Here is a 25,398-nt window from a genome sequence, read left to right as displayed (position 1 = left end):
TTAGAATGGGAACTCTAGCTTGTTTCTTCATACCATTTGCTTGGAAAGTAGTTTTCCTGCCTTTTCCTCTGCAATATTGTCTCTTTTTCTTTGTGATGTATGTTTCCTGTATGCAACAAAATGCTGGGTCCTCTTTATCTATCCAGTCTGCTAGTCTATATCTTTTTATTGGGGAATTGAGGCCATTGGTGTTGAGAGATATTAAGCAATAGTAATTGATTTTTGCTTCCTGTTATTTTAGACGTGGAATCATGTTGGTGTGTCTCTCTTCTTTTGGTTTCACTGCAAGATTACTTTCTTGCTTTTTCTAGGGTGTAGTTTTCTTCCTTGTGTTGGAGTTTTCCATCTATTATCCTTCAAAGGGCTGGATTTGTAGAAAGATATTGTGTAAATTTGGTTTTGTCATGGAATATCTTGTTTTCTCCATCTATGTCAATTGGGAGTTTTGCTGTATATAGTACCCTGGGCTGGCATTTGTGTTCTTAGGGCCTGTATGATATCTGCCCAGCATCTTCTGCTTTTCATAGTCTCTGGTGAGAAGTTTGGTGTAATTCTTATAGGTCTTCCTTTATATGTTACTTGACCTTTTCCCCTTACTGCTTTTAATATTCTTTCTTTGTTTTGTGCATTTGGTGTTTTGACTATTAAGTGGTGGGAGGAGTTTCTTTTCTGTTCCAATCTATTTGGGATTCTGTAGGCTTCTTGTACATTTATGGACATCTCTTTCTTTAGGTTAAGGAAGTTTTCTTCTATAATTTTGTTGAATATATTTACTGACCCTTTAAGTTGGGAGTCTTCACCCTCTTCTATACCTATTATCCTTAGGTTTGACCTTTTCATTGTGTCCTGGATTTCCTGAATGTTTTGGGTTATCAGCTTTTTGCATTTTACCTTATCTGTTGATGCTTTCTATGGTATCTTCTACCCCTGAGATTCTCTCCTCTATCTCTTGTTTTCTGTGGGTTATGCTTGCATCTATGACTTCTGATCTCTTCCAAAGGTTTTCTATCACCAGGGTTGTCTCCTTTTGTGTTTTCTTTAGTGTTTCTTTTTCCATTTTAAAATCCTGGATGGTTTTGTTAGACAGAACAATTTGCAAATTCATCTGGAATAACAAAAAACCCAGGATAGCTAAAACTATCATCAACAATAAAAGGACTTCTGGGGGAATCACTATTCCTGAACTCAAGCAGTATTAGAGAGCAATAGTGATTAAAAAACCCTGCATAGTATTGGTACAGAGACAGACAGATAGACCAGTGGAATAGAATTGAAGACCCAGAAATGAACCCACACACCTATTTTGACACTTGATTTTTGACAAAGGGGCCAAAACCATGCAATGGAAAAAAGATAGCATTTTAAGCAAATGGTGCTGGTTCAACTGGAGGTCAGTATGTAGAAGAATGCATATCGATCCATGCTTATCACCCTGGACAAAGCTTAATTCCAAGTGGATCAAGGACCTCCACATCAAACGAGATACACTCAAACTAATAGAAGAAAAAGTGGGGACACATCTCAAACACATGGGCACTGAAGAAAATTTCCTGAACAAAACACTAATGGCTTATGCTCTAAGATCAAGAATCGACAAATGGGATCTCATAAAACTGCAAAACTTTTGTAAGGCAAAAGACAGTGTTGTTAGGACAAAATGACAACCAACAGATTGGAAAAAGATCTCTACCAATGCTACAGCAGATAGAGGGCTTATATCCAAAATATACAAAGAACTCAAGAAGGTAGAAAGCAGGGAGAAAAATAAACCATTTAAAAAATGGGGTTCAGAGCTAAACAAAGAATTCACAACTGAGGAATGACGAATGGCTGAGAAACAACTAGAGAAATGTTCAACATCTTTAGTCACAAGGGAAATGCAAATGAAAACAACTCTGAGATTTCACCTCACACCAGTGAGAATGGCTAAGATCAAAAACTCAGTAGACAGGAAATGCTGGTGAGGATGTGGAGAAAGAGGAAAACTCCTCCATTGTTGGTGGGATTGCAGACTGGTACAAAAATTCTGGAAATCAGTGTGGAGGTTCCTCAGAAAATTGTACATTGAACTACATGAGGATCCAGCTATACCTCTCTTGGGTATATACCCAAAAGATGCCCAAACACATAACAAAGACACATGCTCCACTATTTTCATAGTAGCCTTAATTATAATAGCCAGAAGCTGGAAAGAAACCAGATGCCCTTCAACAGAGGAATGGATACAGAGAATGTGGTACATTGACACAATGGAATACTACTAAGCTATCAAAAACTATTACATTATGAAAATCATAGGCAAATGGATGGAATTAGGAAATATCATCCTGAGTGAGGTAACCCAATCACACAAAAACACATATTGTATGCACTCACTGATAAGTGGTTATTAGCCCAAAAGATAAGATTATCCAAGAAACAATCCACAGACCAAATGAAGCTCAAGAAGAAGGACAACCAGAATGGGGATGCTTCAGTCCTTCTTAAAAGGGGGAACAAAAAATATTCAAAGGATGAGATATGGAGACAAAGTTTGGAGCAGAGACTGAAGGAATGGCCATTCGCTGCCTGCTCCACATGGGGATCCAGCGCATATACATACAGCCACCAAACCCAGACAATATTGTTGATGTCCAGAAGTGCGTGCTGACAAGAGCCTGATATAGCTGTGTCCTGAGAGACTCTGCCAGAGCCTGACAAATACAGAGGTGGATGCTCACAGCCAACCATTCAACTGATTACGGGGTTCCCATTGGAGGAGTTAGAGAAAGGATTGAAGGAGCTGAAGGGGCTTGTAACCCCAAAAGAGCAGCAATACCAACCAACCAGGCTTCCCAAGGACTAAACCACCAACCAAAGAGTACACATGGACAGACCTATGGCTCCATCTGTATGTGTAACAGAGGATGACCTTCTTGGACAGGAATGGGAGGAGAAGCCCTTGGTCCTGCTAAGGCTGGACCCCTCCCACCACCACTGTAGGGAAGGCAGGAAGGGGTGGGTGGTTGGGTGGGAGAACACCCTCATAGAAGATGGGGGAGAGGGATGGAATAGGGGTTTATGGATGGGAAACTGGGAAAAGGGATAACTTATGAAATGTTAATTAAATAATAGCCAATTTAAAAAACAGATGCACAGATCAAAGTACTCAATATATCAGACTAGATGCCATGAAAATAATTCATGTGACCTCATCGTCCTAAATTCAGACAAATATCCCAGAAATATGCATCAGAAGAAGCACCTGTGATAGAGGTGGAAGATCTGAACCCACTCCACCTCATCTTGCTTGGTACTTGTCGGATACTTGTCTGCCTTCTGATAGCCTAATGCCACTTCAATTTTTTAATCAAATTGGTCCCTCACACTCTCCCACCCTCTCCCATATTTATATCCCTATCCCTTCCTGTGGCCTTCCCTCCTCTCTCTCCCCTTAACCCTCCCCACTCTCCCTCTCTTCTCTCTCCCTCTCCTCTTACTTGTCTATTTTTTATTCTTCCCCTCCCTCTTCCCTTTCACTCTTTCTCTCTCTCTTCTCCCATTCCTCCCTCTCTTTTTCCTGCTTCTCCTCTCCCATCTCTTCGTGTCTCTTCCTCCCTGCTTGCCTCTTTTATATTTTGAGAAAAGGCATTGCCTCATAGGAAAACTGACCTGGAGCTTGCTATGCTGCCCTGACTGACTTTGAATTCATAATTTTTCTTACAAATGAACTCCCTCATGCTGGAAACTCAGCTGTGTACCACCATACCTGGCTTAAATTTGTTTCACACTAAGACCAAGCAAAATAAATAGTGGGTTGATATTTCCAGGATGTAAACACAGGATTGTTTGGTTAAACTTGTTTGTAGCCTGCTTAGTGTTGTTCCATCCATGTGACTTTTGACTCTGATGTTCAGATAGACATCAAAGCAAGGTTGCGTTAAGATTGTGACCTGGAACATCTACACAATGGAATATTACTCAGCTATCAAAAACAATGACTTTATGAAATTCATAGGCAAATGGATGGAACTGGAAAATATCATCCTGAGTGAGGTAACACAATCACAGAAAAACACACATGGTATGCACTCATTGATAAGTGGCTATTAGCACAAATGCTTGAATTACCCTAGATGCATAGAACACATGAAACTCAAGAAGGATGACCAAAATGTGAATGCTTCACTCCTTCTTTAAAAGGGGAACAAGAATACCCTTGGCAGGGAATAGGGAGGCAAAGTTTAGAACAGAGGCAGAAGGAACACCCATTCAGAGCCTGCCCCACATGTGACCCATACATATACAAACTAGATAAGATGGATGAAGCAAAGAAGTGCAGGCCGACAGGAACCGGATGTAGATCTCTCCTGAGAGACACAGCCAGAATACAGCTAATACATAGGTGAATGCCAGCGGCAAACCCCTGAACCAAGAACGGGACCCCCATTGAAGGAATCAGAGAAAGGACTGGAAGAGGTTGAAGGGGCTTGAGACCCCATATGAACAACAATGCCAACCAACCAGAACTTCCAGGGACTAAGCCACTACCCAAAGACTATACATGGACTGACCCTGGACTCTGACCTCATAGGTAGCCATGAATAGTCTAGTAAGAGCACCAGTGGAAGGGGAAGCCCTTTGTCCTGCCCAGACTGAACCCCCAGTTAACGTGATTGTTTGGGGGAGGGCGGTAATGGATGGAGGATTTGGGAGGGGCACACCAATATTGAAGGGGAGGCGGAGAGGGAGGGTTTAGGGGGATGTTGGCCCAGAAACCGGTAAAGGGAATAACAATCGAAATGTAAATAAGAAATACTCAAGTTAATAAAGATAACAAAATCTTATGGCCTACTGAGAAGGGAATATAACTGAGATCCTAGCACACAGGTACATTCTTTGGGCAGATAGTAGCTTCTTTGGAAGGCTGAAATAGGACCTTCAAAGATGAGTCTGTACGGTCTAAGTCAACTGAGAGATGCTCTCTACCGTGTAAAATAGAGAAAACTACTAAAGAAGGCCTCAAAGACAACCTCAGACCTCCACATGTTTATATGTATATTTATGTAATATAAGCATGTATAGCCATGTAAACCTGTCAGCACACAACTGTGTATCATACACGCACACATACATAGAAATAAATTAACTAACAAATCAAAACAATGTGATTAAAATAGAATATGCAAACATTGAATTTATTATTATATTAAAAACCTGAATGAAGATATTTCCATGTCAAAATATAATTTTGTTATGAAGCAGACAATAGATGTTGCATGTGCAAGTTTGTAATTTTCTCATGAATAAACATACTGATTATCTTTGGCAAAAAAATATAATTATATATCTTAGTTGATAAGTATAAATCTTATCAATTGGAGCAGAGGTTAATTTGTTGTGTGTTCTTTCTTGTAGCAATTTAAGTGTAAGAGAGTGTGTGGTGGCTGGAGACACTGGGCCGCCATGGTGTTGGGATGTAATTCTGCCAAGATATCTAGCAGATATCTTGGGGCACTACAGTACCAGACCTAGTGGGGTAAAAGAAAACCTTTTAAAATAATTTTACAACAACACTACTGAAATGTTCCCTGTGCTTAGGTTGGGAGTATTTTGTATATGTGTCGATTGGAACTGGGCTCTAAAACTCTCCATTTAGATTTTTTTTTTTTTTTTGCAGTGGTCTCTGTGTGTTGCAAACAGTAAAATTTCCTTGACAAGGGTTGGATGTTACATTTATCTCTAGGTATAAATATACATTTTACAGATGGTTGGAATTATGCTGATTTAGTTAATAGGTTTTTTAATTCTGGGCATGGTTTATTTCTTGTTAAGAAGGTCTTAAATCCAATCACAGAGCTGTGGGTTACCACCAAGGTATGTCCTACTACTTCACTTTTAGGATATTAGTGGCATGCTGGTTGTTGATGTGGTTCATAGTCTTCAAAGCTACGTAGGAATGTTAGTTCCCTTTCTCTTTGGTAGCTTGCATGTTGTCTTCTAATACCATGGAAGCTAGTCTTCAGGAAGGGGCTATCAGGTCAGCTCCAGTTCAGGAGTCTATGGGCCCTAAAATTGATATTTTAACATTCAGTGACTATGTTAAAAGCCACTGAGTTATTTACTAGTGGCTCACCACTTCAATTATCTTAAGAATTTAACCTCTTGTTTTCCACTTTGAAGGGATCACTGTTATTATTACCACTTCTAAAATGAAGTGCAGAGAGTAAAACATTTCATAAACAGAGCAATAAACAATTGTTTAGGCTAGTTTTAATGTAATTTTTAATAACAGTAACATTTAAAAAATTAAATGTGTATACAAAATCCTTTCTTTGCATTATAGACTTATAAAACTTGTTTTTCTTTACTGTGTGTCCAAATGGCCCCTTAAGTTCTCATGGAGAGGCGGCTCAGCACTTTAGAGCATTTGGTCCCTTACAGAGGACCTGTGTTTGATTCCTCGCATACCTTTTAAAATAATAGGAAGTTATTACATGCCCTTTAATTTCATTTTCTTAGTACTAGTAAGTAATATAACTAATTATCAGAATAAGAAATGTGTTAGGTTGTATCTTAATTAGGGTTTTATTGCTTTGAAGAGATACCATGACCAAGGCAACTCTTATAAATGACAACATTTAATTGGGACTAGATTACGGGTTCAGATGTTCAGTCCATTTTAATCATACCAGGAAGAATGACAGTGTCTAGACAAGCAGATATGGCACTGGAGGTGCTAAGAGTTCTATATCTTGTTCCAAGGCAAACAGGAGAAGACTTGCTCCCATGTGATTAGGAGGAGGCTTGCATTGTCCAGTCCCACAGTGACACACTTCCTCCAACAAGGCCACACCTACTCCAGCAAGGCCGCACCTCCTAATAGTGCCACTCCCTGGGTCAAAAATATTCAAATCACTGCATTTCACTTCTTGGCCTCCATAGACTTGATTAAACACATGACTCTATAGGGGCTATACCTAGCCATAGCATAATAAAAATACATTTAGTCCAATTTTCAAATACCCTATAGTCTATAGTAGTCTCAACAATGTTAAAAGTTCAAACTTTTGTCTTTAAGATTCATTCAATCAATAAGGAGACCTTAAGCATCTCAGGATATACATTACCATTCCAAAGTATCATAGTGAAGAATATTGGACCAAACAAGAACAATAACCAGCTGGGACAACTCTAAACTCTGCATCTCTATGTCTAATGTCAAAGCACTTTCTTATTTATTTATTTATTTATTTATTTATTTATTTATTTATTTATTTGGATGTTTTATGTATTTATATTTCAAATGTTATCCCCTTTCTCTCCTCTCCTATCCCCCTCTCCCTGACTCTATGAAGATGTGTCCCCTCCCACCCATCCACTCCAACCTCAACACGCTGGCATTCCCCTACACTGGGGCATTGAGCCTTCATAGCACCAACGACCTCTCCTCTCATTGATGCCCTATAAGGCAATCCTCTGCCACATATGCATCTGGAACCATGAGTACCTCGATGTGTACTTTTCTGTTGATGGTTTAGTCCTTGGGAGCTCTAGGGTGTCTGGTTCGTTGATACTGTTATTCTTGCTATAAGGTTCCAATTCCTTTCATTTTTGTTGACTGGAACAAACTTCTTTCTCCTGGGATAGTTCCACTTCCTGTTTGCAGCTTTCCTCAGCAGTATGCCAGAGCTCTAGAATCTCTAAAATGTTGGGGTCTCCAAGGCAACTTCAACTTTTCAGATTCTTATTCCAATGTCTGTGATCTAAACATGATCTTCTGGGCTTCTCACAAGGGCTTGGATCACTTCTCCAGCTCTGCCTTCTACAGAACTCTAGGCCTGGTTGACTCTACTCCATTGCTGCTGATGTTCTTCATGATCATCCCATGGTGTTGGCATCTCCAATACATTGAAGTCTTCCACTGCAACTAGGCTTTACTAATAGCCTCTCAAAGGCTCTTGTCATGTTACTAAGCGTGAACTTCTTTGCATGACCCCTTAGGTCCTGGGCTTCAATTGAAAATGAGGCTGCATCATCAACAATGGCCTTCCCTGGCCTCTCACAGTACCAAGCCTCAGCTGTTCTTCATGCCTTCAAAACCATAACCACTTGGATGATTTTTCACACATTACTGAGACCAGCTGCAGCATGAGCTATAACCTTAGCTATCTCTGGAACACAGCTTTTTACTCTCAGAAAATAATTCCCAGAAGATTTCACTTTAGTGGTGCTATTCTCTTCTTAATCACCACTGATTTCTTAGCTCTGTTAACAAATATCAATTGTCGAAGTTGTCTCTTCTATTCTTCACCCTAAAGCCAGAGCAACATGGCTTAACCTGCTGCTTGATGGGGCTGGAGTATGTGCCTTTTTTCTATTGCATTATTACCAGGTTTCTGTTTTCCAACTCTTTCACTACCTAAGCTTGACTATTCTGGAACTTGTGCTGTTGATTGACCTCGAACTCAGAGATCTGCATGCCACTGTCTTTTATCACTATTGCTCTGGCTTAGAGCTTGAGGTCAGGGATGATGATTCCTCCAGAAGTTCTTTTATTGTTTTGGTTATCCTAGGGTTTTTGTTTTCCCATATGAAGTTGAGAATTGTTCTTCCCATGTCTGTGAGAAATTGTGTTGAAATTTAGATGGGGGTTGAATTGAATCTGTAGATTGCTTTTGGTAAGATGGTCAATTTTAGTGTGTTATCCCTACTGATCCATGAGCATAGATCTTGTCTTCTGATGCCTTCTGCAATTTCTTTCTTCAGGGACTTGAAGTTCTTTTAATACAGATCTTTTGCCTGGGGCCAGTCCTGGTTGTTCTATCTTGTTCTTAGTTCTTCTTGAGGCAACAGAGGGGTAAGAACATTGGCAGGGGTAAGAATTGGACTTACAAGATATTTAGCGTTGCTGTATAATAATAAAATGTTTATCTATCTAAGTCTAAGTCATTTTGCTACTGTAGCTTATCTGCCTGTGCCCTTCAGGGCCAGAAACTGTAGTCTCTGGCATTTAGCACCTCATTATAATAGCAGGGTACTAAGTCAAGGATTAATTGCTAGAACCTTTTCCTTTTTGTCCAGATGCCTCTTGCTTGTCAGGCTAGGGGGAAATTTGGAGCAATAAATTTCTATTGAAACAGGAAAAGAGAATCATACTCACAGAAGAAAAATATTTTATATAAGCAAATATGAATTAAAGTCACATAAATTCATACCATATTCATACATACATATTCAAGCCAGTTGGCTCCAGCTTTCATACTATGTCATAAATATGTATTTACAAACACACATCCATACTTACTTATGTATATGGAGTAAAATACTAAGCACTAGTGCAGAATGAATTCACTCATTCTGGGTGAAAAATGGGCTCCAATCTTTATTGCATAGAGAGAGTAAAAGCTTCTACCTTTTTATTCCTAAAGGAATTAAACTCAAGTCAGTAAGTAAGAAGCTTTGTACTCTTTATTAAGACTAAGTCTTCCTTGCTATATAGAAAAGGCCCATTCTGTCCCATGGTAAGGGGAAGTCTGCCAGCTCCTCCTGCTCTCTCTGTAGCTTCATTTTTCCTCTTTCCTTCTGCATTCTGCATATTTCTTTCTGCAAAATTGCTTTCTTATAGTTTCTAAGTTATTCGACTCTGCATTCTCCTAATCTTGCTGTCTCCTCCTGCTCTTATATAATAATTCTGTTACACCCAATGTGTTTAGTTCTAAGTTCTTCCTGTGATCAATTCTGTCTAAAAGTTTTCCTTAGTTCTGTCTAAAGAATTCTCCTCAGTTTAATTGTCTCCTCTCTTTGTTCTCAGCACTCATAGTTTTTTTTTCAGAATACATGATCACATGGTAAAAAGTTCACCACAAATTTACACATAAATTCAAATCATAAAGCAAATAAGAAGTTTACAACAGAGAATGTTTACATACATATCCATTAGGAGTAATTATCTGGCTAAACATATCACCTGTCATCAGCTCTGTAGGTTCATAGAGAGCTAAAAACCCTAACACTTGTGACCATGCTATTAGTAAAGTTTTGTACAGATAAACTCAGTCAATATTTCATCTTATGTCCTAGCTCCTATAGTAGATCACTAGTTTCCTTTTTATGACCTTTGGTTAATGTTTTTACAACCTCGTTGAATATGCTCTGAGTACTAGATTCCTGCTTGTTATCTCTGAAGCATGCACGTCTTGACACTAAAGACTGGCAGAGTTCTCAATGCAGTTTTAACTATCAGAAAAAGCTTAATAGCAATATTATTATAAAAGAGTAAAAATTTTTAGGAATTCTTATAGGATCTTCATTAAGTATTAAGAAATCATCTATTTGTCTATATAGCATCACTACAAGCCAGTACATCTTTATTATTCTTCAGAGATCTGCTCAAAGGGGTGGGCTAATGCCTAGTAATTATAAATAATAATAAAAGGAAAAGCATATAAATAGCAGGAATTGTTCCTAAAATAGATTTCTCCTGAGCCTTGCTAGCAGAGCAAATCCAAAGTGGATCCATCTCAGGAAGATCACCTACTAGCTTTTAGCTTCTACTCATTCCTCCTGACAGTCTTCCATTTGCTTGGTTAGAGTTACACCAAGATCTTTTATATTATCTGTGGCTATTGCGAAGAGTGTTGTTTCCCTAATTTCTTTCTCAGCCTATTTATCATTCATATAAAGGAAGGCTACTGATTTGTTTGAGTAAATTTTATATTCAGCCACTGTGCTGAAGGTGTTTATTAACTGTAGGAGTTTGTCAGTAAAATTTTTGCTGTTGCTTATGTATATTATCATATCATCCACAAATAGTGATACCTTCACTTCTTCTTTTCCAATTTGTTTTTGATATCCGTGATCTCTTTTTGTTGTCTAATTGCTCTAGCTAGAACTTCAAGTACTATATTGAATAGATAGGCAAAGATTGGGCAGCCTTGTCTTGTCCTTGATTTTAGTGGGATTGCTTCAAACATCTCTCCATTTAATTTGATATTGGTTGTTGGACCATTTTATTCAATTTCTTCACCTCTTTGATTGTGTTTTCCTATGTTTATTTAAGAGATTTATTTGTTTCCTCATTAAGGCCTTCTACCTGTTTGCCTGTGTCTTCTTTTATTCCTTTACAGGAATTATTTATATTCACCTTAAAGGCCTTTATCATCTTCATGAAATGGGATTTTAAAACAGAATCTTGCTTTTCAGGTGTGTTGGTGTATCCAGAGCTTATTGTGGTGGGAGAAGTGGGATCTGATGATGGCAAATAGCATCGGTTTCTGTTGCTTAAATGAATGCACACATTAAATGAGGGGAAGGTTCTCAAAAGAAGAGACAATAATGGTTAATAAATATCTGAGAGTGGTATAACATCCTGACTACTAGGGAAATGAAAATTAGAACTGTTTGAAATTTTTATCTCCTATAAATGTAACCCCTCACATCAAGAAAACAAATAACACCAAATGTTGATGAGGATGTGGGGGAAAAAAGAACACTGGCATTGTTAGCAAAATACTATGAGCAGCCACTGTGGAAAGCTCAGTGAGGGTCCCTAGCACAACTAGAACCTCCACATAACCTATACTATTCCTGTGTATAGCCAATGGATTATAAAGTCTTACCACAGAGAAAATCGAACATCTGTGTATAAGGATGCACATGGTGATTAGGTGATAATACATAAAGAGCTACTATGAAGCAACAGATATGAAAAGAAAACGTATATGTGTAGAACACAATTTAATTTAGCTATGATGCAATATGAAATTAGGAAATTTATCCCAGGGGAACCTCCATTTTCCTCCTACCTCTCTTCCATTTCCATCAGACTCCTGAACCATACAGGTAAGCTTCCTTTTCCCCACACATCTTCTTGACTCTCCATTCTTCACTAGCCAATTTCTCCTTACCATGGAAAGGTCCTACTGAGTCACTCACTCCTACTTACTGAAAAGTTGAGTGGCATATCTTTTTCAGGCAATCACAACTGCTTTGAGATCACAAGTACAGCATCATATAATGTCCAGAAGACTGTATTTTTGCAGTCCTCCACAACCTCAGGACATTATTAATCTGCCTCCAATTTAGATGTACACACATATGGCATCTTCACATCACTTATTTGTTTTTACACTACATATATATATATATATATATATTTGTTGTTACTAAAAAAATTAATGTTTAAATTTTTGTTTTGATAGGCCAAAATGTTTGAAAACTTGGGTCTTATAAAATATGAAGATGTTTTGTCCATATTTATGAGAGTGCTTCTGACAAAACCAGTTTCAGATGAAAACATTACAGTGATTGACACAGACTTCAGTGACATCCCTGTTCGTCTGTATTTACCCAAATGGAAGTCTGAAAGACAGCGACCAGCTGTGATTTACATTCATGGTGGTGCCTTCACCTTAGGAAGCTGCAGTAAGTTGGTTTTATATATATATATATATATATATATATATATATATATATATATATATATAATTTGCATCTCGCTACTTTGAGTTGAGAGCTTTTACTTCTCATGACCTTATTACAGTTTTTACTGCAATGATTTCATTCTTTCCTTAAGCACTTAATAGTAGTCATTATGTTTGTGTTTATATAATTGGTTTCCATTATTAAGTAAAAGGAATTTTGTCATTGCTTTCTGCTCAGGCATTAATTACAAATTTTAACCCTCTTTTTATCTACCTTGTATGTAATAGTTAGAGTTAATGAATAATACATTTTATAAGGAATTACTAATATAAGAATATAATATTGCTTATTTTAATGACATCTGAAATTATTTGTTTAGAATGTTAACAAAGTTTGTTATAAATTTTTAAGTATAAAAGTATTTGTGTAAGTATTCATGTTCATGACAACATAAAAAACTTTTTAAAAAAATTTATACCATGAAGTATTTCTAGCTTTAGTTCAAGTCTCATAAGGCAATACACATGCCAAAGTGGACTAGCTCATCAGGCCTTAATACTACTCAAAGGATTACTGACAACTAAGGAATGCTAAAATAATCTGTCCCAGTGAAGAGCGCATTAATTGGCTATCCAATGTCAAATGATCAGTAGTGAATACAAGTAACATTATACAGACTAAGCAGGTTATATTTAGAACCATATGTAGGTATATACATACAATACATACACGTAAGAACAATTAATGAAAAATGAACCATGAATTTGAAAGATATTTGAGAGGCTTCAAAAGGAGAAAAGAGAAATTATGTAATTGTATTATAATATCAGATTTTAAAAAGTTAAAAATGTACAAAATTAGGACTAACAAAGTCTTAGAACGCTAATTATGGCAAAAATCTGAATTTATGAAAATAGAAATTCCGGTTAAGTTCTTCTAACCATAGTTGTAGGGAATGTGCTACTTTTGAGTTTGAGAGTAAAGACATACACTTTTTCCTCTCTTGAGAAATATAAAATTCAATTAAAGAACATTGAAAACAATGTGTCTATTGCTAATCAAGCATTTTTACTTTGTCCGTACTTCCTGCTAATGGGTCATCATGAGTACAATATTGCCTGATATAGTTTCTATCAGTGCTGCTTATCAAAAGCCTCCTTCTCACGAAAATGACCCCAAAAAGAAGCAGTGTGATGCAAGGGGACCTATCTGTAACAATGGCATCTTTTGAATGGAGCACTACCTTGAAACTGGAGAAATTGTTCTGTTTATCCCAAGGAAGTCTTGCTAAATAAAACAAGAATCTCCCATTGTGACCAACCAGATTTTGCCTGAATGCATTGACTACCAAAAAAGGGGGGGGAGTGTTACATGGTTAATTGTTCTTAAAGTTGTCATCAGTCCACCATGGTTCACATTTCTATAGCATTTCTTAGATTTACCTGTGTTTCCACTGCTCGACATTCACCAAACACAGTTTTGTTTTTCTCTTTCATTTCAGAGATACGCCCCTATGATTACCTGAACCGATGGACAGCAAACAAGCTTGATGCTGTTGTTGTGGGACTAGAGTAAGAAAACAAAAATTTCCATGCTGTGGTGATAGCCTTCCCAGAATAGGCTTGGTTTAGAAAGCAAGTCAACTAAACCTCAAAAAAGGGGAGTGGGTGATGCTGGATCCTTATTCTGACATTTATATTATTTTTTCTTACCTAGAAAATACAGCCATGACAGTCTTGGAACAGTACTTTATTAGAGCTACTAAGAAGAACAATGTAGGTTAGAATTATTCATGCATTTAGTAACATTAAATGACCAATGTTGGCACCATATAAATATTTCAGGTGTTCTACCAAATAATAATTTTCATATATCATGAAAATTGGCCAGACTTTTCTACTACACACCAAGGACAGGAAGGTGCCTATTACTTTAGTATGTATTTGGTATACTCTATATTATGAAACCTTCATCATGAGGGTGAATCTTTCCTGTCAATTCTGTAGTCCAAAATTTCATCATTTGGACATATCTGAATACACTGAGAGAAATTTCTTGGCTGCAAATATAATAGAATTAGGTAAACATACTGTAGGGATCAGTGATGTCCCCATAATCATTCCTTAAAGGAATCAGAATGATTGTATTTTAAGAAATAAATGACATACGATGATCTGACTAAGGACCTGCCTTCCCTTTTGTAATTTCAACCAAACCTACCACTTTATCATTTTATGCAGGCTTTTAAAATGCTGTATTATATCACATTTATTTTAATAAATCTATATTTCTTTAGGTACTTGTACTTATTTATCTTGGCATATATATTCATATTTTAAAGTCTACTTCATTTAGACTGCTATTTTAGAAACATTTAGGCATTATTTGAAATATAAAAGCAAAGATCATCTGAATAAAATTGTTTATATTGGTGTATAAATAACTGAAGAATACTAATGGCTTAAAATTATAAAGAAAGTAATAAGACAGTCCAATTGATATGTATTCCTATATCAACACACACACACAAACACACACACACACACACAGGATATAAAACACAATGGTATTTTGTTTGTTTTTTTTTAAATTGGTATTAGATATATTTCTTTTTTTTTCCAGAACTGAGGACCGAACCCAGGGCCTTGTGCTTGCTAGGCAAGCGCTCTACCACTGAACTAAATCCCCAACCCCTTAGATATATTTCTTTATTTACATTTCAAAGGTTATTCCCTTCCGGTTTCCTGTTCATAAGTCCCCATTCCCTCCCCACCCCCTTCCCCATACAGGTTTTCCCCCTATACATTCCCCTTATTGCCCCCTCCCCATATTCCCCTGCACTGGGGGACCAACCTTGTCAGGACCAAGGGCTTCCCCTTCCCCTGATGCCCCAACAAGGCTATTCTCTGCTACATATGCAATTGGAGCCCTGGGTCAGTCCATGTATAGACTTTCAGTAGTGGTTTAGTCCCTGGAAGCTCTGGTTGGTGGGCATTGTTTTTATGGGATTGCAAACTACTTCAACTCTTTCAATACTCCCTTTAATTCCACCCAAGGGGGTCCTGTTCTCAGTTCAGAGGTTTGCTGCTAACATTGACCTCTGTATTGGACATGTTCTGGATGTCTCTATCAGAAGAGATCTATATCCGGCCCCTTTCAGCATGAACTTTCTAACTTCATCAATCTTATCTAGTTTTGGTGGCTGTATATATATATATATATATATATATATATATATATATATATATATATATATAGACCACATGTGGGTCATGCTCTGAATGACTATTCCATGAGTTGCTGCTCTAAAGTTCGCTTCCATATCCCCTCCTATGGATTTTCCCCCCTTTTAAGAAGGACTGGGAGCATCTGCATTTTGGTCATCCTTCTTCTTGAGCTTCCTGTGGTCTGTGGATTGCATCTTGGGTAATTCAAGCTTTTTGGCTAATATCCACTTATCAATGAGTGTATACCAAGTGTATTTTTCTGTGATTGAGCTACCTCACTCAGGATGATATTTTCTAGTTCATTCCATTTGCCTATAATTTCATGAAGTCATTGTTTATGATAGCTGAGTAGTACTCCATTGTGTAGATGTACCACATTTTTTGAATCCATTCCTCTGTTGAAGGGCATCTGGGTTCTTTCCAGCTTCTGGCTATTATAAATAAGGCTGCTACGAATATAGTGAAACATTTGTCTTTGTTGTATGTTGGAGCATCTTTTGGTTATATGCCCAAGAGAGGTATAGCTGGGTCCTCAGGTAGTGTAATGTCCAATTTTCTGAGGCACCTCCAGACTGAGTTCCAAAGTGGTTGTACCAGTCTGCAATCCCACCAACAATGGAGGAGTATTCCTCTTTCTCCATATCCTCATCAGCATCTGCTGTCACCTGACATTTTATCTTAGACATTCTGACAGGTGTGAGGTGGAATCTCAGGGTTGTTTTGATTTGCATTTCCCTGATGACTAAGGATGTTGAACATTTCTTTAGGTGTTTTTTGCCATTAGATAAGCCTCGGCTGAGAATATTTTGTTTAGCTCCATACCCCATTTTTAATAGGGTTATTTGGCTCTCTAGAGTCTAACTTCTTGAATTCATGGTATATTTTCAATATTAGTCCTCTGTCAGATGTATGATTGGTAAAGATCTTTCCCAATCTGTTGGCTGCCATTTTGTCCTAATGACAGTGTCTTTTGCTTTACAAAAGCTTTGCAGTTTTATGAGGTCCCATTTGTCGATTCTTGATCTTAGAGCATGAGACATTGGTGTTTTGCTCAGGAAAATTTTCTCAGTGCTCATGTGTTCGAGATGCTTCTCCACTATTTCTTCTATTAGTTTGAGTGTATCTTGTTTGATGTGGAGGTCCTTGATCCACTTGGACTCAAGCTTTGTACACGGGGAAAAGAATGGATCGATTTGCATTCTTCTAGATTCTGACCTCCAGTTGAACCAACATCATTTTTTGAAAATGATATCTTTCTTCCATTGGATGGTTTTAGCTCCTTTGTCAAAGATCAAGTGACCATAGTTGTGTGGGTTCATTTCTAAGTCTTCAATTCTGTTCCACTGATCTATCTGCCTATCTCTGTACCAATACCATACAGTTTTTATGACTATTGGTCTGTAATACTGCTTGAAGTCAGGGATGGTGATTCCCCCAGACGTTCTTTTATTGTTGAGTATAGTTTTCGCTATCCTGGGTTTTGTTATTCGAAATAAATTTGCAAATTGCCCTTTCTACCTCTATAAAGAATTGAGTAGGAATTTTGATAGGGATTGCATTGAATCTGTAGGTTGCTTTTTGGCAAAATGACTATCTTTACTATATTAATCCTGCCAATCAATGAGCATAAAAGATCTTTCCATCTTCTGAGATCTTCCTCTTCCTCAATTTCTTTCTTCAGCAACTTGAAGTTCTTGTCATACAGATATTTCACTTGCTTGATTAAAGTCACACCAAGATATTTTATATTATTTGGGACTATTATGAAGGGTGTCATTTCCTTAATTTCTTTTTCAGCTTGTTTATCCTTTGTGTGGAGGAAGGATACTGATTTGTTTGAGATAATATCATACCCCAACACTTTGCTGAAGGTGTTTATCAGGTTAAGTAGTTCTCTGGTGGAACTTTTGGGGTCACAAAAGTACACTATCATGTCATCGGCAAATAGTGATACTTTAATTTCTTCCCTTCAAATTTTTATCCCTTTGACCTCCTTTCGCTCTCTGATTGCTCTGGCTAGGACTTCGAGTAATATACTGAATAAGTAGGGAGAGAATGGGCAGTCTTATCTAGTTTCTGATTTTAGTGGGATTACTTCAAGTTTCTCTCCATTTAGTTTGATGTTAGCTACTAGTTTGCTGTATATTGCTTTTACTATGTTTAGATATGGACCTTGAATACCTGATCTTTCCAGACTTTTATCATGAAGGGGCGTTGAATATTGTCAAATGCTTTCTCAGCATCTAATGAAATGACCATGTGGTTCTTATCTTTGAGTCTGTTTATATAGTGGATTACATGATGGATTTTCGTATATGAAACCATCCCTGCATCCCTGGGATGAAGCCAACTTGATCAAGATGAATGATCATTTTATGCATTCTTGGATTCAGTTTTCAAGAATTTTATTGAGTATTTTTGTGTCAATATTCATAAGGGAAATTGGTCTGAAGTTCTCTTTCTTTGATGGGTCTTTGTGTGTTTTTGGTATAAGAGTAATTGTGGTATCATACAAGGAATTCGGTAGTGCTCCATCTGTTTCTAATTTTGTGGAATAGTTTGGATAGTATTGGTATGAGGTCTTTTATGATGGTCTCACAGAATTCTGCACTGAACCCATCTGGATCTGGGCTCTTTTTGGTTGGGAGACTTTTGATAACTGCTTGTATTTCTTTAAGATTTATGGGGCTGTTTAGATTGTTTATTTGTTCCTGATTTAACTTTTTTTACCTGGTGTAGAAAATTGTCCATTTCCTCCAGATTTTCCAGTTTTATTGAATATAGGCTTTTGTAGTAGGATCTGATGATGTTTTAAATTTCTTCAGATTCTGTTGTTATATCTCCCTTTTCATTTCTGATTTTGTTAATTTGGATACCCTCTCTGTGACCTCTGGTTAGTCTAGCTAAGGGTTTATCTGTCTTGTTGATTTTCTCAAAGAACCAGCTCCTGCTTTTGCTGATTCTTTGTATAGTCCTTTTCGTTTCTACTTGGTTGATTTCAGGTCAGAGTTTGATTATTTCCTGCCTTCTACTCCTCTTGGGTTTATTTATTTCTCTTTGTTCTAGACCTTTAAGGTGTGCTGTCAAGCTGCTGACATACGCTCTCTCCTGTTTCTTTTTGCAGGCTCTTAGAGCTATGAGTTTTCCTCTTAGTACTGCTTTCATTGTACCCTATAAGTTTGGGTATGTTATATCTTCATTTTCATTAAATTCTAAGAAGTCTTTAATTTATTTCTTTATTTCTTCCTTGACCAAGTCGTCATTGAGTAGAGCATTATTCAACTTCCATATATATGTGGACTTTCTGTCATTATTATTGTTTTTGTAGATCAGTCTTAGTGCACGGTGGTCTGATAGGATGCATGGGATTATTTCTATCTTCCTGTATCTGTTGAAGCCTGTATTGTGACTGATTATATGGTCAATTTTGGAGAAGGTTCCATGAGGTGCTGAGAAGAAGGTATATCCTTTTGTTTTAGGATGGAATATTCTGTAAATATCTGTTCCATTTGGTTCATAACTTCTGTTAGTTTCTGTACATCTCTGTTTAATTTCTTTTTCCATGATCTGTCCAGTGATGTGAGTCGGGTGTTGAAATCTCCTACTATTATCATGTGAGGTGCAATGTGTGCTTTGAGCTTTAGTAAGGTTTCTTTTATGAACATAGGTACCCTTGCATTTGGATCGTAGATATTTAGGATTGAGAGTTCATCTTGGTTGATTTTTCCTTTGATGAATATGATGTGTCCTTCCTTATCTTTTTTAATGACTCTTGGTTGAAAGTCAATTTTATTTAATATTAGAATGGGAACTCCAGCCTGTTTCTTCGGGCCATTTGCTTGGACAATTGTTTTCCAGCCATTTACTCTGAGGTAGTGTCTGTCTTTGTCTCTGAGCTGTGTTTCCTGCATGCAGGAATGCTGGGTCCTCTTTACATATCCAGACTGTTAGTCTATGTCTTTTTATTGAGGAATTGAGTCTGTTGATGTTGAGAGATATTAACAAATAGTGATTGTCGCTTCCTGTTATTTTCATTGTTAGAGGTGGAATTTTGTTTGTTTGTCTCTCTTTTGGTTTCATTGCAAGGAAATTAAATTGCTTGCTTTATGTATGGTGTAGTTTCTCTCCTTGTATTGGAGTTTTCCATCTATTATCCTTTGTTGGGCTGGATTTGTAGAAAGATATTGTGTAAATTTGGTTTTGTCATGGAATATCTTGGTTTCTCCATCTATGATAATTGAAAGTTTTGTTGGATACAGCAACTTGGGCTAGCATTTGTCTTCTTTTACAGTCTGTATAACATCTGTCCAGGATCTTCTGGCTTTCATAGTCTCTGGTGAGAAGTCTTATGTAATTCTGATAGGTCTGCCTTTATATGTCACTTGACTTTTTTTTCCTTACTGCTTTTAATATTCTTTCTTTATTTTGTGCGTTTGGTGTTTTGACTATTATGTGACGGAGGTGTTTTTTTCTGGTCCAATCTATTTGGAGTTCTGTAGGCTTTTTATGTTTATGGGGAATCTCTTTCTTTTAGGTTAGGAAGTTTTCTTCTATAATTTTGTTGAATATATTTACTGGCCCCTTAAGTTGGGAGTCTTTACTTTCTTCTATACCTATTATCCTTAGGTTTGATCTTCTCATTGTGTCCTGGATTTCCTGTATGTTTTCGGCTAGGAGCTTTTTGCATTTTACATTATCTTTGTCAGTTTTGTTGATGTTTTCTATGGTATCTTCTGTCCCTGTATTCTTCTATCTCTTGTATTCTCTTGGTGATGCTTGTGTCTATGGCTCTTTGTCTCTTCCTTTGGTTTTCTATATCCAGGTATTTCTCCCTTTGTGCTTTCTTTATTGTTTCTATTTCCATTTTCAATTCCTTCACCTGTTTGTTTGTGTTTTCCTGTAATTCTTTCAGTGATTTTTGTGTTTCCTCTCTAAGGGCTTTTACTTGTTTACTTGTGCTTTCCTGCATTTCTCTGAGGGAGTTCTTTAAGTCTTTCTTAAAGTCCTCCATCATTATTAAAACATGTGATTTCAAATCTAAATCTTGCTTTTCCGGTGTGTTTGGATATCCAGTATTTTCTTTGGTGGGAGATCTGGGCTCTGATGATGCCAAGTAGTCTTGGTTTCTGTTGCTTAGGTTCCTGTGCTTGCCTCTGGCCATTGGGTTGTCTCTCGTGTTTGCTTGTTTTGCTGTTTCTGAGAATGACTTGACCCTGCTGTAGACCTCTGTCTCAGCACTCCCGTAGAACTGTTTTCCTGTTTTCTTTCAGCCTTTCCTGAGAACAGGTGCTCTGATTTCAGGTGTGTAGGCACTCCTGTACTGTCTTCCAGCTCTAGGTACGGGCACGAATCAAAGGGTCCTGCCCCTGATTGCTCATTTAGGTCCTTGCAACCCTTGGGTATAGTTGGCACTATGCAATTCTTTCTTGGGACTGGACTGACTTCTCAGGAGTATCTACACTTCTGAGGTTCCAGCTCTCTCCCCCGTGGCATTTGGGTGCAGGGAGCTGTTTGGCCTGTTCAGTTTGGTCCTAAGTGCAGACCAGAACGGCGGGGACTGGCGGCTCTCTGTTCGTATATCCCTGTGTCCAGAGGCACTGTGCAGTTTCCCCTTGGACCAGGATGTGGAATGAGGTGTGCAGAGGTTGCAGTCTGTCTGCGACCTTGGGATGTCTTGTATTTTGTCTTAATAATTAACTTACAGTATTTTGGTAGGACCCATTAATATATTTACATACTATTAGGATATACTTCAGTATATAGAAATACTTTAATATTATCATCACATAATTAAGTAATTATTAAATTATTAAGTAATAACATGCTAATATTGATTAAAACTCTCGGGTTTGTCTATGAAATTCTTCATTTTTATAGAATTCTGATTTAAAGAAATTCCTAAATCAAGGTACCTATGTTTAATCTGATTTTACATTTTCCTGGGAACTTCTATAATAATTGTGAATTGTTTTTAAGTCACAAACTTTGCTGAGGGCTTGATGAATCCTACAGACTTTATGAGGGTGAAGGTTCATCTTCTTTCACTAATCCTACTAAAGGACTAGTACCTGAAACCCTTTAAACCAGAATCTGCTTCTTGTTTTAAAACAGAAGCAATTAGTAAGTCCAGGTTTACTGATGAAATTAAAGGTTCAAAGAACAATACTTTATTAATATATGTATTGGTGAAGTTGAGAGATATGTATAAGTTTAATCATAATACTTTCTCAGTGTTTGTTTTTTCTTTAAAGCTACAGGCTTGCTCCTCAGTATCCATTCCCAACTGCCTTTGAAGATTGTGTTCTTGTGATCAAGTTCTTTCTCCAGGACACAATTCTTGAAAAGTATGGAGTAGATCCGACTCGCATTTGTATTTCTGGAGACAGCTCTGGAGGCTCTTTGGCAACAGCAGCAACTCAGTTGGTATGTTTTGTTCCTACAGATGTTTGACTATTCTGCTCTGATGTTGTCATACATAGGCCACTGCTACTCCCATGCCTACAGACTTTCTCCTTGCCTGCTTCTATTCTGTATATCTCACTTTTCCAGTTACACCAGGCACCACAAGTAAACTTTGCTCTACTCTTTTTCTATCTGACTCTACATTTCTTTGAAATAGCTAATGAAATTCTATGAGGTGGTCTGCAAGACAAATCTAGAAATAATTCAAGCATTTTAAGACATTTGATTGTCAGATCACGTCTTTGCCAGACTGAAGCTTTTCTAGTCGAGGAGACATGGTTTACCTATTCAACTGCAGTGTTTTCCCTCCATGGTTCTAGTGGTCATGAAATTAGACAAAGGTTCTCTATATCTGTAGAATTTAATACCACACATATATTCCAATGAGATAGCTACAGTCTTCCTACAAAGGGTTGGTGTGACCCACAAAGGGCTGTGGAAAAGGTGAGAAACAAAGAGTTCATATAGATCCACTTCTGTATCATGCAATTTCAGATACTTTTGGATAGGTGAGACTTGTTATCCAGCTGAGTGACCAAGACTGAGACTTCTGTAGCTGTTCCCAGGACTCTTTCACAGTCCTAGACTAATCCAGGAAACATGAAGTTTCATATAATTACTATTTTACCAAAGACCCTGAGCTGGATGTCCTGGTTATCAGAGCATTTCTGGAGATGTTTCCTGTGATATTCTGGCAGTGTTTCAGCGCATTTGGAACTGGGATTTTAATAGTAAAGACTAGTTTGACCACAAAGTATGAGGTGCAAACATATATTCTTGTTGCAAAAGTTTAGTAACTTTAATAAAATGGGTATTGAAAAAGATAACAAGTGTTCTGAGACTGCACAGGAATAGTGAAAATGGAATTCCAGATATTGTCATTTCTCTTTAGTTCTTTCATTTAATGCTTAAAGTTTAAGCTATTAATGTACAGCATATCTTTTGTCTTCTTTTGAGTTAAAGCTTGGGGAAATCTGAACTCTGCAAAGAAAGTCCATTCTTGCCCATTTTCCTAATGTGTGCTGGTACTCACTTGAATTTTGCTTTATTTTTCATATAAATATGTATACATGTGCTGGTAAATGTGGGCATGTATTCTGATTCATGCTCATATGTGTGCACAAATGTGTAGAAATCAATACATTTCTCATTCAGTTTTGATCTGTTTTCAAGTAAGCTGATGCACTGACCTTGGAGTTCTGTGAAACTGTGGGACTACGTGCCCGGTGGACTCCAGGAATGCACTTTGCTCTACCTGAAGCATCTACCAACTCATTTGGGATTACACCTGCTCCCTTGTGGAGAAGCTATCACTTGAATCTACCAAAATATTGGTACCATGTTCCATTCTGTTTATTCTCTGATTCTTCTGATACACTCCATACCCCTTTAAGATCAAGACTCCTCACCCAACAAAGAAGGTAGTCATTAGTCATACAGAGTCATAGAGTATTTAATTTTGAATAATGTGACTGAGGATGTGAATATTTAATGTTATTTCATTTTAATTTATTTAAAATAAACAGACATATATGGGTTTGGGCTGCAGGCATATATGGATATGAGACTGCAGATTTGCTGTTCCTTTCCATAGACACTCACATGTAGATTACATAAGGAAGAAAATTTGCCTAAAAATGTGTCTGGCTGCTCGAAAATCTTGTCACTTGGATGTACAAATGAATGCATGGAAAAGACTCTGTAAATTATCGTAATAAAATTTAAAATTTTAGTTTTTATTTTATAAACAATGAAAAAGATTCTCTTAGGAATTCTTTATCACGTAGAACTTCGTATCTATTTGTGTGTGCATATTTTGAATTTGGTCAGTTATTTTTCCTTATGTGCTATTGAGATTTCTACTAATCCTTCCGTTTTATACAACTCAACTTCTTTGACGAGGCCTTGAGAACTCTAAATGAATCCTGAGCATCCCTGTGGAGGGCTACAGAGACAGACATTTGTAGATAGGGCAGTGCTGCATAAGCACATGTTCTGACTGAGTGATCAGCATTAGGATCCCACTACAGACCCTCTTCTGCAGTGTGTATAACTAGAAAATGGAAGGAAGAGGAATCTTCTTGTAGCTGCAAACGCAGAACAATTCCCATTTCTGGTAAAGATGGGGGCTGTATACACAAAGCATTCCTCATCTTTTCCCACTGTTTTTGATTTTTATATATCATCCTGTGTTTTCCTAAAGATAGGATTCATGTTTGAATTCTTTCCTTGCTGGGAGCCTACACAGGTCCTTTATGCCTTTAGGGGAATGCTACTGGGCACAACACAATGTCAGATGACAGTCAAAGACTGATGATCCCTGGCTTTGTACTTTTATTACTTGTTCTCTTACTATTTGTGTTAAAAACTACTAGTTTCTTAGAATTAAAATTCTTTACAGAGGCACACACACACACACACACACACACACACATACACACACACACGTACATTCTAGTCAGACATGACCACCTGTCTCAGTCAACTCCAAATGTGTTTATGTGTCTTACATACAGACACATATACCTGCATACATACATATAGACAAACAGACATATACAAATATACATTTAGTGGATTAAGCTGAACCTCAAATGCCATTTAGATAAATGGATGAAGCAGAACCTCCCAAGCCTCCATTTTACTTCTTTCCTATGACCTTTTAATAGACCAAAGTTCTTTAAAATTTACCTCATAGATATATTACTAAAAAGGAGAATTGCAGAAGGATGTTGATATTAAGCTCAAAGCAGTGTTTTGTTCTGTAAGCTCATTATAAGCTCAAAGCAAGAATATTATATATCCTTGCTTTATTATAGTTTACACCCATGGCTTCATCCTTGGACCTGACATAGAATGAATGGTTTTTCTTGATCACAAATTTGTCCCAAGCCTATTTTTCTTTTTCATATAATAGTGAAAGCTCAATATTATTCACCCTTTATTTACTATTTTAGGAGGGTTGCCATATTCTCTTCGTGATTCTAACTTTATTATAACTTTCTGGCAAAACAACTTAACTATCACTTAAAACTTTCTTCCTATAATTATTTGAATCAACTCAAGAATTCTATAAAATCATTAATTCATCTAAACAGCATTAATTCATGAAACTTCATCTTTATGTTGATATGCAGGAAATTTGCTCAATAGAGTGGGCTAATGCCTAGGAATTCTTAGTCTATACAATCATTACAGGAAAGTTATATCAGCTGCAAGAATTAATCCTGAGATGAAGTCTCTTGGAAACTTGAAGGTCAGACCTCACCCAAGAAGCTATGTAAAAAATGGGGTGCCACCTCCA

At 37.2% G+C, this 25,398-nt stretch overlaps 1 protein-coding gene across 1 annotated transcript in view; it reads left to right on the top strand.

Moving 5' to 3' along the window:
• The window catches only part of LOC116895484 (arylacetamide deacetylase-like 2), a 31,805-nt gene that overhangs the window by 5,033 nt on the left and 1,374 nt on the right, over positions 1–25,398 (top strand). The window contains exons 2-4 of the mRNA XM_032896745.1: positions 12,183–12,405; positions 13,907–13,976; positions 21,884–22,055. Coding sequence (XP_032752636.1) covers positions 12,183–12,405; positions 13,907–13,976; positions 21,884–22,055 — 465 coding nt within the window. The remainder of the gene's footprint in view (positions 1–12,182; positions 12,406–13,906; positions 13,977–21,883; positions 22,056–25,398) is intronic.

This window comes from Rattus rattus, chromosome 3 (genome assembly GCF_011064425.1).
Source record: "Rattus rattus isolate New Zealand chromosome 3, Rrattus_CSIRO_v1, whole genome shotgun sequence".
In the NCBI taxonomy this organism is placed as follows: Eukaryota; Metazoa; Chordata; class Mammalia; order Rodentia; family Muridae; genus Rattus; species Rattus rattus.
The sequence above is the reverse complement of the archived record's forward strand: the minus strand, read 5'-3'. Positions and strand labels throughout refer to the sequence as shown.